At 44.8% G+C, this 16,040-nt stretch overlaps 1 protein-coding gene across 4 annotated transcripts in view; it reads left to right on the top strand.

Annotated features, from left to right (window-relative positions):
• The window catches only part of LOC137341113 (E3 ubiquitin-protein ligase rnf213-alpha-like), a 143,142-nt gene that overhangs the window by 22,272 nt on the left and 104,830 nt on the right, over positions 1–16,040 (top strand). For all 4 annotated transcript variants that reach the window (XM_068004043.1, XM_068004044.1, XM_068004041.1 and 1 more), the window contains 3 exons: positions 4,557–4,642; positions 7,994–8,152; positions 8,858–9,021. In XM_068004043.1, coding sequence (XP_067860144.1) covers positions 4,557–4,642; positions 7,994–8,152; positions 8,858–9,021 — 409 coding nt within the window. The remainder of the gene's footprint in view (positions 1–4,556; positions 4,643–7,993; positions 8,153–8,857; positions 9,022–16,040) is intronic.

Raw genomic sequence — 16,040 nt, 5'->3', positions numbered from 1 at the left:
AGCAGAGTTCTCCACTTCATACTCGGGTCTATTTTCTTTGCTAAACTTAGCAAACGGAGGAAAGTGACTCCGTATTGAAAGTAAATGAGAATTAAAAGAAACAAACTCGTTGGCCTAGAAATTGGTTGGCACAGTGCCCATTTTACAGGTGAAAAACAGGTGCCAAGGCATCCAATATGGCGTGCGGCGTGTGCGCACATTCTCCGCTGTAAGTGCGTCGCTCACCATATTGGTAAAGGCAGGAAAAGAGGTGCCCAGGGTTCGCAGATTAAACAGGTCCTTTGCATATGTAAATAGGGGGCCTAACGCCTGTTTAGGGCTGCCTTCACGAAATTGAGCTGCCCTGAATACAGCCGATGCTGAGAAACACGACATGTCTTAGCATTTTGCCTGGAGCCGTGTCTGATGGCCGTCACTTATTTCCCAAAATGCCTATCAAAATTTGGCTTTCAGGATTTTGAGAACTTTACACTCTTGGCAGGAAGCCTCACCTGCTGAAAATGCATATCGAAATTCAGGGATGCTGTGCTGCATGATTTAACAGTTGGAAAAACATGCCTGAAGTTTTGATATGCGCTTTTGGTGGGTGAGGATCCCCATCGTAAGTGTGAAGTCGGAAGATTAACCCCCATTCCACTGTAATTGGCCATTGATATCTCCCGTGTGGCCCAATGCTGAGTCTGCTTCAGAACACCCGAAGGGTCATGAACAGCTGAAGATTCCAGCGAACTGAAAAGTTACAAGAGACAATGCAACATGAAGACAAAAGACAGTTCAGGAGAGAATCGGAGAGATAAAAAAGCAAAACAGTTTAAAAATGTTAGACTTGGAGAAAATATAGCAGCCTCACGTTTCCTCCGCTGTGGCCATTGCCAACAAAGCACCGTAAGGATTTATCAAAACTGGGCATCCATGAGGTGCTGTGGGCCATCAGCAGCAGCAGAATTGTATTCCAGTACAATCTGTAACCTCATGGCCCAGCATATTCCTCACTCTACCATTACCAACAAGCTAGGGGATCAACCCTGGTTCAATGAAGAGTGTAGAAGAGCATACCAGGAGTAGCACCAGGCATACCTAAAAATAAGGTGCCAAACTGGCGAAGCGACAACTCAGGACTACATGCATGCTAAACAGTGGAAGCAACATGCTATAGACAGAGCTAAGCGATTCCACAACCAACAGATCAGATTAAAACTCTGCAGTCCTGCCACATCCAGTCGTGAATGGTGGTGGACAATTAAACAACTAACGGGAGGAGGAGGATCTGTAAACATCCCCATCCTCAATGATGGTGGAGTCCAGCACATGAGTGCAAAAGACAAGGCTGAAGCGTTTGCAACCATCTTCAGCCAGAAGTGCCGAGTGGATGATCCATCTCGGCTTCCTCTCTATGTCCCCACCATCATAGAAGCCAGTCTTCGGCCAATTCGATTCACTCCACGTGATATCAAGAAACGGCTGAATGCACTGGCTACAGCAAAGGCTATGGGCCCCGACAACATCCTGGCTATAGTGCTGAAGACTTGTGCTCCAGAACTAGCCGCACCTCTAGCCAAACTGTTCCATCACAGCTACAAAACTGGTATCTCCCCGACAATGTGGAAAATTGCCCAGGTATGTCCTGTCCACAAAAAGCAGGACAAATCCAATCCGGCCAATTACCGCCTCATCAGTCCACTTTCAATCATCAGCAAAGTGATGGAAGATGTCGTCGACAGTGCTATCAAGCGGCACTTACTCACCAATAACCTGCTCACCGATGCTCAGTTTGGGTTCCGCCAGGACCACTCTGCTCCAGACCTCATGACAGCCTTGGTCCAAATATGGACAAAAGAGCTGAATTCCAGAGGTGAGGTGAGAGTGATTGCCCTTGACATCAAGGCAGCATTTGACCGAGTGTGGCACCAAGAAGCCCTAGAAAAATTGAAGTCAGTGGGAATCGGGGAAAACTTTCCAGTGGCTGGAGTCATGCCTAGCACAAAGGACGATGGTAGTGGTTGTTGGAGGCCAATCATCTCAGCCCCAGGACATTGCTGCAGGATTTCCTCAGGGCAGTGTCCTCGGCCCAACCATCTTCAGCTGCTTCATCCATGACCTTCCCTCCATCATAAGGTCAGAAATTGAGATGTTCGCTGATTGCACAGTGTTCAGTTCCATTCACAACCCCTCAGATAATGAAGCAGTCCGTGCCTGCCTGCAGCAAGATCTGGACAACATCCAGGCTTGGGCTGATAGGTGGCAAGTAACATTCGCGCCAGACAGGTGCCAGGCAATGACCATCTCCAACAAGAGAGAGTCTAACCACTTCCCCTTGACATTCAATGGCATTACCATTGCCGAATTCCCCCACCATCAACATCCTGGGGGTCACCATTGACCAGAAACTTAACTGGACCAGCCACATAAATACTGTGGCTACAAGAACAGGTCAGAGGCTGGATATTCTGCGGCAAGTGACTCACCTCCTGACTCCCCAAAGCCTTTCCACCATCTACAAGGCACAAGTCAGGAGTGTGATGGAATACTCTCCACTTGCCTGGATGAGTGCAGCTCCAACAACACTCAAGAAGCTCGACACCATCCAGGACAAAGCAGCCCGCTTGATTGGCACCCCATCCACCACCCTAAACATTCACTCCCTTCACCACCGGCGCATTGTGGCTGCAGTGTGTACCATCCACAGGATGCACTGCAGCAACTCGCCAAGGCTTCTACGACAGCACCTCCCAAACCCGTGACCTCTACCACCTGGAAGGACAAGGGCAGCAGGCACATGGGAACAACACCACCTGCACGTTCCCCTCCAAGTCACACACCATCCCGACTTGGAAATATATTGCCGTTCCTTCATCGTTGCTGGGTCAAAATCCTGGAACGCCCTACCTAACAGCCCTGTGGGAGAACCTTCACCACACGGACTGCAGCGGTTCAAGAAGGCGGCTCACCACCATCTTCTCAAGGGCAATTAGGAATGGGCGATAAATGCTGGCCTTGCCAGCGATGCCCACATCCCATGAACGAATAATTTTAAAAAAAGGATTGTAACACTATAGTACCTGTATGTGGAACTATACCACCCAGTACATTACATCAGCTCCAGGCCGAATTGGATGCCGAGATTATGAATGGTCTGGTTCAGCCATGGGCAAGGGTATGGAGTTTGTGGCAGGGGCTAAAGACGGTGGCTTTCGTTTTACCAGTGTGTAGCTGCAGGAAGTTGTGGCTCATTCAAGACTGAAGATCAGACACGCAGTCTGACAATACAGAAATAGAAGAGGGGTCAAGAGAGGTGGTGGAGTGGTTGAGCTGAATATCATCAGCGAACATGTTGAAGCTGACCACATGTCTGCCGATGATGTTGTCAGGGGGCAACATGTAGATGAGCAAGAGGAGGTGGCCATGGAAAAATCCTTCAGGAACTCCAGAGGTAACGGTGTGGTGGTGGGAAAGGAAGCCTTTGCTGGAGATACTCTGGCTACAATTGGATCGGTAAGAGTGGAACCAAGTGAGAGCAGTCTCCCTGAGCTGGAAATGGAGGAGAGGTGTTGGAAGAGGCACAACTCCCGAATCAAAAGAGCTTTGATAAAATATGACAAACGCATTTGCAATTTCCTCACTTATTTATTTTAATACTCTGTGTGGAAACCATCAGGTCCTGGAGAGTTTTCTATCCAAGTTCCATTATTTTCTCCATTACCATTTTTTTTACTTGTATTAAATCCACTAAATTCCTCCACTTGACTTATTTTTAGGATTCCTTGTACTGCTGGTATTGTGTCCTCTTCCTCCATTGTGAAAATGGATATAAAGTGCTGAATTAACAAGTTGCTGGCTCACTGAAATCCAGCAGCCTGATTTCAGAGTGCATTATTTCTTTGTAAATTGATGCAATGGAGTTACCTGGCCATATCCATCTTTATGAATACAACTGCTAGTCTTTCCCCACTAAAACTTGTTCTTGGAAAATTATAAAACGAAAGTATCGACCGTTCTCTGCAGTTCAATTTTCTAAATGGTATATGTTGAAAAGTGTGTGATATTTAAACAATTTATGGACCAAACTGGACGTAACCCAAGTAAGTCACCAGCCTTAAACACGAGGGTGAAATTGGCCTTCGTCAGTCATGTGAAATGGGCCCGTAATAAATCGGCAGCCTGTTTTACACTGTGCCCGATTTTTTTTTTCCCAACAAGCTTTGCTCTACCCTGTTCCGAATTGGAAATGGTACTCAGGACATTTACAAAATCATTGGACCCGACTAGATCACAAACCAAGGAGAAAGACTGGCAGTTGTATTCATAAAGATGGATATGGCTAGGTCAACTCTATTGCTTCAATTTACAAAGAAATAATGCACTCTGAAATCAGGGATATTTCAAATTAATTCCATTTTGTCCTCCATAATAAATAGTATAGCTACATACTGTGATGAAATACTCAATAGTAATGGAATGCAGTACTTTGTATTGATTTAATTACTTGTTAATGTTGCAATTTATTTCTGAACTATATGTGGTAGAAAAGAAGTGGTTTTTGCAAACTGTTTCCATAGGGTGGAAGCAAAACTAACGATGACAACAAGAACATTCCAGAACCAAAATCAACGCACCAAGGCAAAACACTATCTGATAATCGGAAGTGAGTCCAGCATTTTCCTATGTTTTTTTTTTAAAGGAGAACAAATAGCATTGTCATTATATTATGCTGTTGGATTTCAGTGTTTATCTTCACTGAGAGCTATTATGTTGCATGAAATAAAATGCAGATATTAGTAGAGAACAGACAAGGGAAACAAGGGAAAATCTATTTTTGGGTTTAATAAGCATTTTAAAATGAGCACAACTGTTTCAATTCCTTTCTCCCCCTTACCGCCCCCCCAACCTCATCAAAATCAAAATGGGTTAAGTTACGAGGAGAGATTACACAAATTGGGGTTGTATTCTCTGGAGTTTCGAAGGTTAAGGGGTGATCTAATCTAAGTTTAAGATATTAAGGGGAACAGATAAGGTGGATAGAGAGAAACTGTTTCTGCTGGTTGGGGATTTTAGGAGTAGGGGGCACAGTCTAAAAATTCGAGCCAGACCTTTCAGGAGCGAGATTAGAAAACATTTCTACACACAAAGGGTGGTAGAAGTTTGGAACTCTCTTCCGCAAACGGCAATTGATACTAGCTCAATTGCTAAATTTAAATCTGAGATGGACAGACAGCTTTTTGGCAACAAAGGTATTAAGGGATATGGGCCAAAGGGAGGTATATGGAGTTAGATCACAGATCAGCCACGATCTTATCAAATGGTGGAGCAGGCACGAGGGGCTGAATGGCCTACTCCTGTTCCTATGTTCAAAGAGGAAATCTAATCCCAAAGGTCTTATGTTAGCAGGAAAAAACTGTGCTCAGGAAAAAGGAAGGAAATAGGAGTCTGAAAATATATTGCTATTCTCTTGTTTCCAGAATGATATTTTAATGATTCCCTTCTTTTCTACATATATCTGTAAATCAAGGTCATTCCTTGTATCCAGCCACATGTGCATATTGACTGTGGTCCCCTACCTGAGCTCTCCCACCTATTGTTGCCCTGCCCACTCTGTTCCAGTTCCAGCTGTAGTCATGCATTTCTCTCCCAGTCGCAGCTATTCACTTCTGCCCACTTTCTCCCTGCCCCTCACTGTTAGTTGCAACATGTCCTCTTCACCCCATCCCCCTCCATGCTGCTTCTCTGCCGACCTCTCCTGCTGTTGCCCCAGTTTCAAGTCCATTTTGGATTGGCCCTCGGCTTCCCTCTGTTAGGATCCAAGCATCTTCTTGCCACTGGTTGTCCGAAAGTAGCACCAACTGACCCACCTTCTTTCTTGCCGCTCATCCCAGATCCTGGGGCAAAGCATGACCCTTCTCCCTGCTCCTCGCTTTGCTGCACCACCTCCTCTTTCCATTGACTTCCTGGGTGGGTCCCCCACTACAGGGGCACGGAGGAATTCCCTACACAAAGCTTTCTCCTTTGCAAACAATCCATGACCTCACCCTGGACAAATTCAGTGACATCTTGAGCCTGACCAAAATCTGGCTCACTGACAGACTTCTCTCCCATCTTCAAGGACTCCTGTGCTTGGACACACATTACCCTCTCAATTGTTCTCATCCCTGTGGTGCAACTTGATGGGAGAGAACAGATCCAGTGGCATGGCAGGTAAACATGGGCCAGGAATAGATCCATAGAGAGGGCACCTGATGTTTCCAAGTGGGTTGTAGCAGGTCATAGGAGTAAAAATTGGACCTTGTTGCACCCATTATATGGGCATAAAACAAGCACAAGGAGGACCAATTTCAGGGATCAACGTTCTGCGCCCCAAGGATGCCTGAAAGACCTGCAACCCAAGATTGGGTCAGACCATTTTTCAGGAGTGGGCACTTTAAACTTACGTTAGGCCCCATGCATGTGCTAATGAGGGGTCTAATGCCTGTTTTAAGACCCCCTCGGGGCAATTGAGCTGCCCAGTTTTCCAGCTGGAGTGCTCCTTCCAGCTCCACAGCACTCCCGAGGTCTCCCCTCCTGTTCTCCTCCTCCCCCCAGGATTTACCTACGTGCCGCTGCTGATGAGGCAAGCAGCCCGATGTTCATCCTTATAAAATGCCAGTGGAGGTGTCCATTTCAGACCCGAAAAGGAATTTCTCCCCAATACTCTCTTTGTCTTTCTTTCTGTTTCCCTTTCTCACAGTCTTTCTGATTGTCTTGTGCTCATATTATACCTCTCACCCTTTGTGTCTTCCCTCTTGTTCTGTATGTCTCCTCCCCTCTTGCACCCACATCACTTACTGTATCGTTATCAATTGGAAAATTTGGGCATTTACCTGAGGAACGATATTTTAGCTCATAACATTTCATTTTATTCAACTATTGTGATGCCAAAATGAAGAGCGGAGGGCATTCCACTGAGAAAAATTAATACATTCCTTGTTTTAGCTTTGGCTAAGTATAAATAACAGAAAGGAAAGCTGCTCTCTGTCTGATTTTCCTGGAGATAAATAGAAGAAGTTTGATTCACCAGTGAATATATAAGTGCAACCATTACCTAAAATCATTCGGGGAATAAGTGGCAAAAATCCTGTCTTAAGACAAACAGCAGTAAGAAAATACTACTGGAGCTCAGCGGGAAACTGTGTACACTGCATAGTTTGAGTGCAGCATCTCCCTGAATAATAGATTGTTCGCTGTTGGTCAAATATTAACTTCAAGCCCAGACTTTTGAGAGAGCCTGAGGCTTTGAAATAAAAAAAAAATTCCACAAGATATTCAAAGACACAAAATACAACTTTCTAAATAAGTTTAATCATGTTATTAAATTTCAGACCATTCTCAAATCAGGAACTCTTAACGTCAATTCCTAAATCAAAGAAGAAAGATCTGCATTTAAATAGTACCTTATCTCATCTCTCAGAAAAATCTGAAAGCCCTTCACATACAATGAATGACTTTAAAGTGCACTGACTGTACTTATCTCGGCAAACCATGGTGGCAGCTTTGCTCACTGTAAGATCTCACAAACACCAATGAAATGAATGTCCAATTAGTCTGTTTTTGGTCAGTATTGGTTGAGGTAAGAATGGTGACCAGGACACTGAGAGAGCTCTCTGTTCATCTATGAGTACCACCTTTAACATCCATATTAATATGTAGACAGGAGCTTGGTTTAACATCTTCGTTACAAAACAGCGCTGCCACATTAGCCTAGATTATAAACTCAAATCTTTGAGGGAAAGGGCTTGAACCTACCTGATTGAGGCAAGAGTGTTACTAACTGAGCCAGGCCGTCAAATGACTGGGGAATGAACACTGAACCCAACTCAAATTTTGAAGTAATCTGAATTGGTGAGTTTGCTAAATAGTCAAATGTTGCTTTTCTTTCGATGTGACTGTCTGCTAAAGAGAACTGTACAGTTTATTTTCAATTGTTAACTGATTTATTTTATTTTTTGTTTCTCTTTTTTTACAGCCAACCAGCAGCATGTCGTAATTCAGATGCATCTCACATGTTCACTATTCATATCCATGCTATAATTCCAAAGGAAGTTCGATTTGATCAGAGATGTGACAAACTGTGGTTATTGTTAGAAAATGGACAAGACATATTACTTCAAGGCTTTACTATCAAGTAAGATGAAACATAAATGTACTTTATATTGCAATTAACTATATTCTCTAGTTTGCTGGACTGTTAGCATGATATGTTAACCAAATCAATTCTATGTTAGGCATAGTGTCTTATCTAAATTTAGAGTAAGGCATCTCTTACCTGTCCAGCATTTTAGTATTTGAAAGGATTTTCATTGGGCCCATATTTACTTATTTTAGTCAAATTCACACCCCCTCCACAATTATCTTCATTGGTGTTTTAGCTAACGTGCATTAATTGAACAGAGTAGTGGTAATTCACAGCCAACAGTAACATTCCCCATTTGTTGGTAAATAAGGAGCAATATTGCTAGGTATAATCTGGTCAAAAACCTAAGGTTATTAATGTCAGCCAATTTAGTCAGTGAGATGATTCTGAGAAGGAATTTTGTTCAATCAGGTACAGGTATAGCCATCACTCTGGCACTGTTCTGGCTTGTTACTCTTTTTCTGCTAGGATTCTGGAGTAAAGCATTCACGAAACTGGTGAGTCCTGGGCAGCTTTTGCTTCGGAATACCTCCAGCACGCCAGTGGGGTTTCAACTGCAGCGTTTATTTTGTGTCGTATGAACACAAAGCTCACTATGACTAACAAGTGACAATGTGTCACCTGGGGAAAATATGACACAAAGTATTCTTTATCATTTCGTCCTTCAGTTCATATAATTCTCTCTTTGCCATTTAGGGATCTGAACAAAAATGGATATCTTGTGCAAAACAACTTGATCGTGGAACCTGGCATCAAGGGCCGCACCATTAGATATTGCTATGGGGTAGAGATAAGGAACAAATGGATTCAAGAAGTTGTTGTACGGATTTTTAAAATACCTTGTGATCGAAGTGAAAATGGTAAGAAACTATAAGGACAAAAGCAAAATACTGCGGATATTGGAAATCTGAAATAAAAATAGAAAATGCTGGTAACACTCAGCAGGTTAGGCAGGTCACCTTTCGTCAATGAACGGTCATCGACCCGAAACGCTGACTCTGTTCCTCTCTGAACAGATGCTGCCTGACCTGCTGAGTGTTTCCAGCACTTTTTGTTTCTATTTAAGAAATGATAAGGGATCTGTGTTGCTACTACTGTGTGTCTGAGAAACAAGCAAGTACATGAAGACTATGTTAAAAGAACTGTATCATTAGAATAGAATTATCATTAAAAAATATCATTAAATGGCAACAAGACCTTTGTGGGTGGGGAAGGAGATTCAATTTAAAATAGTGCTCCACTCCAAAAACTGTCAAAATATTTGTTAAAAGGTCCCCTATCCAGGAGGGTACATACTTCAAATTTCTGTTGACAAGTTTTCGCTCACTTCTAGAAATGATATCTATACTAGTTATATAATGGCTGATATTGAAATCAGAGGAGAGGAAAATATTCGTTCCTTCCTGTAGGCTTACTTTGAAATACTTCTTTCTGCCCTCTTCAATCTTCAAATGATGGTGTATCTGTGCTCTGTATCTATGACCAAGAGTTGGTTACAACAGGCTTTTTTTACAATTGGAATCAGTTTCTGCAAACCCCAGTCTTCTCCCTTGTCAGTGAGTGGTAATCCAGCAGTTGTAGCAGCTAATTATTTGTGTCTTTTGTGCAATTTCCTCTGCAGGTCAGCAGGTCCACAGACTTGTCTCAAGCCTCCAGCTCCTGACATTTCTCTTTTCCCCCCCTGCCTCCACTGCCGAACCCAAAGCTCCTGACCTTTCTCTCTACCCCCAGGTCTCCAGCTCCTGATCTTTCCCACCAGACATCCAGTGTACAACCTTCCCCCACCAATCTCCAGCTCTCAACATTTCTCCTGCCCACCCTGAGTTCCCACATGCTTTTCCCCTGCAGAGGCTGGATACCTGCTCTCTCTCTTGCTGATGTGGCGATGTGCCCATGACCAATCCTCCTGGATTGGGGTTCACTATCTCTCCTGCCTACCTGACCCGTTCTCAGCTCACCATGAATGACGACACTGGAGACCCACTGGTTAGGTGTCAGCCTTGGCTCAGTGGTGGCATTCACTACAGTCAGAAAGGTTGTGGGTTCAAGCTCCACTCTAGAGACTTGGCACATAATCTAGGCTAACACTACAGTGCAATACTGAGGGACTACTGCACTGTTGAAGGTGCCGTCTTTAAGATAATTCATTAAACCAGAGCCCCGTCAACCCTGTCGGGGCCGTAAAAAATCCCATGACATTATTTCAAGAAGAGCAGGGGAGTTCTCTCGGTGTACTGGCCAACATTTATCCCTCTACCAACATTATTAAAAAAATAACAGATTACCTGGTCATTTATCTCATTGTTGTTTGTGGGACCTTCGTGAGTGCAAATTGGCTGCTGCGTTTCCCAACATTTCAACAGTGACTACATTTCAAAAGTACTTCATTGGCTGTAAAGCACTTTGGGATGTCCTGAGGTCATGAAAGGTGCTTCATAAATGTAAGTTCTTTCCTTCAGTTTAAAAAAAGAGTGGGCCTATTTTACCTCTTCCCATACATTTCAACAGTTATTATGTGTATAACACACATAGACTGGAGTTTGCTGCAAGCAGTACCATGTGAATGGATTAGTAAACATCATAAAGAGCAATAGAAAAGACCAAGGATGTAGTCGAGGGTTCACATCGGTTTACGGCATAGAAGCATTTAAAATTTTTGGAGGCAAGCTATGTTCACATTTTAGCTGCTCTGAAAGCTAACGTATGCTTGTCTCAATCACTAACTTAATACAACTGTGCCCTGCTATGGAAGCAACAGACTGTATAGCTTAGAGATTCACCAAAACCAGCAGAGGCTGCAGCAGAATCTATAGCTAGACAGCTGCAGAAATGGGAGAGAAGCATGAATTGTGAGTGGGAGAGGCATGGGAGGTACTGCCATTTTTTTACTGTGAAGTTCTTAGTTTATGCAGAAGTCATACGCTGTTGTTGCCACTCCCATGAGATTTCCCATTCTCTTACTCCTGATTCTGCCACCACCTCCCTGCTCTGATATCTCTTCCATGGACAATTCCTCATCTGCTGACTCTCCTGATGATCCCACTGCTCCTTTAGGAACGAGAGCCCCGATACACTTCTGCTGGTGGTTGAGGGCTGATGGCAGCTGGCTGGTTGCTAGTTTTTGCTGGTGATGGTAGCTGGCTGGCCACTAGATGCTGGTTGTTGGTGGTGATGTGAGCTGGTTGGCCACCAGCAACCAGTCTCCAGTGGTGACTGGGAGCTTCTTGAACTGTATGGCTCAGCTACTCACTAGGTAATCTGACTGAACGATCAGGGAATCCATTTGTGTGTTTCAATTGTATGAAGCGTTTTTGCAAATCACGAAGTAGAGTACACTTAATAAAATCTTTATCCATATATCGAAAATCTACTCCAAAATGCACCAAATGAAGTGTGAAAAAATGTCTCATTGGTCATGACACTCCCTGGAAAATAAACCTTGTCCATGAAGCAAAGTATATGTACTTCTAAATTTGGCACTATACCACTGCCCCTATTTGATAGAGATGCCTTTTTTTTTATTCATTCATGGGATGTGGGTGTCGCTGGCATGGCCAGCATTTATTACTCATGCCTAATTGCCCTTGAAAAGGTGGTGTGAGTCGCCTTGAGTCCGTCTGACGAAGGTACTCTGTTAGGTAGGGAGTTCCAGGATTTTGACCCAGCGACGATGAAGGAACAGCGATATATTTCCAAGTCAGGATGGTGTGTGACTTGGAGGGAACGTGCAGGTGGTGGAGTTCCCATGTGCCTGATGGTAGAGGTCGCGGGTTTTGGAGGTGCTACCGAAGAAGCCTTGGCGAGTTGCTGCAATGCATCTTGTAGACGGTACACACTGCAGCCACGGTGTGCCAGTGGTAGAGCGAGTGAATGTATAAGGTGGTGGATGGGGTGCCAATCAAGCGGGCTGCTTTGTCCTGCATGGTGTCGAGCTTCTTGTGTGTAGTTGGAGCTGCACTCATCCAGGCAAGTGGAGAGTATTCCATCACACTCCTGACTTGTGCCTTGTAGATGGTGGAATGGTTTTGGGGAGTTAGGAGGTGAGTCACTAGCCGCAGAATACCCAGCCTCTGACCCGCTCTTGTAGCCACAGTATTTATATGGCTGGTCCAGTTAAGTTTCTAGTCAATGGTAATCCCCAGGATATTGCTGGTGGGGGAATAGGCAGTGGTAATGCCGTTGAATGTCAAGGGGAGGTGGTTAGACTCTCTCTTGTTGGAGATGGTCATTGCCTGGCACTTGTATGGCATGAATGTTACTTGCCACTTATCAGCCCAAGCCTGGATGTTGTCCAGATCTTGCTGCAAGCGGTCACGGACTGCTTCATTATCTGAGGGGTTGCGAATGGAACTGAACACTGTGTAATCATCAGTGAACATCCCACTTCTGACCTTATGATGGAGGGAAGGTCATTGATGAAGTAGGTGAAGATGGTTGGGCCAAGGACATAGCCCTGAGGAACTCCTGCAGCAATATCCTGGGGCTGAGATGATTGGCCTCCAACAACCACTACCATCTTTCTTTGTGCTAGGTAAGACTCCAGCCATTGGAGAGTTTTCCCCCTGACTCCCATTGACTTCAATTTTACTCGGGCTCCTTGATGCCACACTCGGTCAAATGCTGCCTTGATGTCAAGGGCGGTCACTCTCATTTCACCTCTGGAACTCAGCTCCATTGTCCATGTTTGGACCAAGGCTGTAATGAGGTTTGGAGCCGAGTGGTCCTGGTGGACCCCAAACTGAGCATTGGTGTGTAAGTGCCGCATGATAGCACTGTTGACGACTCCTTCCGTCACTTTGCTGATGATTGAGAGTAGACTGATGGGGCAGTAATTGGCTGGATTAGATTTGTCCTGCTTTTTGTGGACAGGACATACCCGGGCAATTTTCCACATTGTCGGGTAGATGCCAGTGTTGTAGCTGTACTGGAACAGTTTGGCTAGAGACGTTGCTAGTTCTGGAGTACAAGTCTTCAGCACTACAGCCGGGATGTTGTCGGGTCCCATAGCCTTTGCTGTATCCAGTGTGCTCAGCCCTTTCTTGATATCACATGGAGTGAATCGAATTGGCTGAAGATGGTTGCAAACGCTTCAGCCTTGTCTTCTGCACTCACGTGCTGGGCTGAGACATCATTAAGATCGGGGATGTTCACAGAGCCGCCTCCTCTTGTTGGTTGTTTAATTGTCCACCACCATTCAGGACTGGATGTGGCAGGACTGCAGAGCTTTGATCTGATCCGTTGGTTGTGGGATTGCTTAGCTCTGTCGATAGCATGTTGCTTCCGCTGTTCAGCATGCATGTAGCTTCACCAGGTTGACACCTGTTGTGTGTTGGAAAACGAAACCTCTTGAAACGCAAGCATTTATCTTTATACTGCGCATGATAGATGCTGATGCTCCTCAATGAACGATAACTAGACACAGACCTGCAAATCTATTATCTGAGACACGACGGGGCCTTAATATGTTAAAGATGGTGGTGCAAGTGAGACACAATAAATCTTGCTTCCTTTCTCCCAGTGGTTCAGCGAGTTTACCTGTTAAGTAGCTGAACTGTGTAAACTAGGAAGCTCCCAGCTTTGGTCCCTGGTCTGTGCTGAGCTAACTGTTCTCAGCCAGGGCAGTGGTAGGGATGCTGCAATTAGCTTCAGTGCCCCTGGGTTAGGAAGTGTAAAATCATCCAGGGTTTAATCTCCTGTTCACTGTCCAGGAACCCCTCCTGGAAGTGAATGTGTGTGGGTGCTGGGTGAGGAAAGGATTAGGCTTGACCATGGTGCCTTCTGTGGTTGAATGGTCATGTTTGTCCTGTAGTGCGTCAGACTGACTGGTATTCACACTGGTTTTACACACTGAAATCTATCCAGTGATAGCCAAATCCACACGAGGACTAAATCAGTGGATAAAGAACCATTGTTCATCGTCTTCATACTGTTCAAATTGCAAATATCTGGGTAAAAATTTGACTCCTTCAGACACCAATAAATTAATTTAAAAAGAAATGACACATGAATCATAGACCAGTTAATTTTACATCAGTTATGGAGAAAATAAATGAAGACATTTTATTAGATGTTACCACTTAGCACTGAAGGTAAATCTATGTGCCACTGAGAGATACTCATTTGAAAACTTTCTCCATGGCCTTGGTTTGTAAGGTTTTTATTCGTTAATCACTAAATATAGCTCCTCAGTGGAGCCCTATAAACGTTCATTTTGTGCAACGTTTTCTGGACTGTTATTAACTATGATGACTTTTCTGGGTCTCCTGGCAAGGATAAATTCAAGTTACTGCAATGCCTTTAGATATAGAGACACTTTCATGGCAGACATCCAGTGTTTCAAATAACAATTGAGCTGTTCAATCCCTTGATTAAGACATATTTGGTAACAGATCACAATATCGTCAGTCAGAAAAGGCATCGACTGATTTTAATTAATACAATGCTTGCAATGAATTTAGCACCACATACAGGGGGGAAAAATTGGATAAGGGTCCGTTCTGGGCGATGGGAGCACGATGCGCTAACACCCCACGCCTGACGGACCCTGGGCAGGCAAGACGCAAGTTTGGACCCAAGGGAGCACTTACCTGCAATCGGCTCCTTTCCAGGCCTTGCACTTGGAATCAATGCAATTCACACTTTCCACCACCAGAGGGAGCTCCATCTCTTAAATGGAGGATGTTTCTTCGAAATCTCTTAAAGGTCGCTTGTACCTGTTATTTGCTGAAAATAACAGTCCATTGTCTGCATGGAGTCTGAACAGAGATCAGACAATACACACGTAAAACACAGATGCAGATCCCATCTCTATGTTTACACAGTTATGTAAAAACATTGAATAAAGGTTGCGCACTACGAAATCCCACATCCTCCAATCTGCACACCAGACCTCACCAATCTGCCGATCTGAGTTGGTACCAGGCCTGCGAGAGTGCGTGCACCAAGGTTCTCTGCTGCTGCACCAGAGACCTTGGGTGCAAGAGGTGGAAAGAAGGAGGGACATCCTATATCTGCAGGGGGGGCAAGAGGCCCTTCAGACATATACTCAAAAGGCAGTGGGAGGCAGCGGGGGACGAAGTCAATGCCATGGATGCAGTGCAGGAAGAAATTCAGTGCTTTGACATGAGTGGCCAAGGTGAGTGAGATCAATTGTCAAGTGGCGTCTCCTACCAACTGCACCACGCACTACACCACCCACCCCCCACCCCCCACATACCAATAAACTCTTTCCATCAGTACTCAACTCTTCCAATCAGATGCTTCCTCTCGCCCTTACACGTTACCACTGTTTCAAGCCGCCCACCCACAATTCACAGGCCACACACACTGGCAGCTATTCAACCATGACAGGCACATCACCCAGGCAACGTCCCGCTTTCTTGCAGGAGAAGGTGGTGCATAGCAAGAGGCAGCAAGTGGCCGTGGCATTTAGCCCCTCGAGCCTGTTCCACCATTCAGTGAGATCATGGTGGACCTGTGACCCAACTCCAAATACCCGTCTTAGCCCCGTATCCCTTAATACCCTTGGTTCACAGAAATCTATCAATCTCAGATTTAACATTCACGAGTGAACCAGCATCAACTGCCGTCTGCAGAAGGGCGTTCCAAATGTCTCCCTCCCTTTGCGTGTAGAAGCATTTCCTAACTTCACTCCTGCACGTTCTGGCTCTAAATGTTAGGCTATGTCCCCGCGTCCTAGTATTGAAGTCGAGGAGACCTCCAAAATCAGTTACAAATGTCTCAACAGTCAGAGGCAATAATCCAGCCACTAACCTGAAAATCCTGCATGGTCCTTTTAAATAGCGCCAGTGGTGGTGGGGGGGTCCTAGAGGCACTCTAAGACATGTTCAGATGGTCGGGGTTAAGACTGTGTGTTGAG

This window comes from Heptranchias perlo, chromosome 23 (assembly GCF_035084215.1).
Source record: "Heptranchias perlo isolate sHepPer1 chromosome 23, sHepPer1.hap1, whole genome shotgun sequence".
Taxonomy (NCBI): Eukaryota; Metazoa; Chordata; class Chondrichthyes; order Hexanchiformes; family Hexanchidae; genus Heptranchias; species Heptranchias perlo.
Note: the sequence above shows the minus strand (reverse complement) of the source record. Positions and strands in the feature narration are given on the sequence as shown.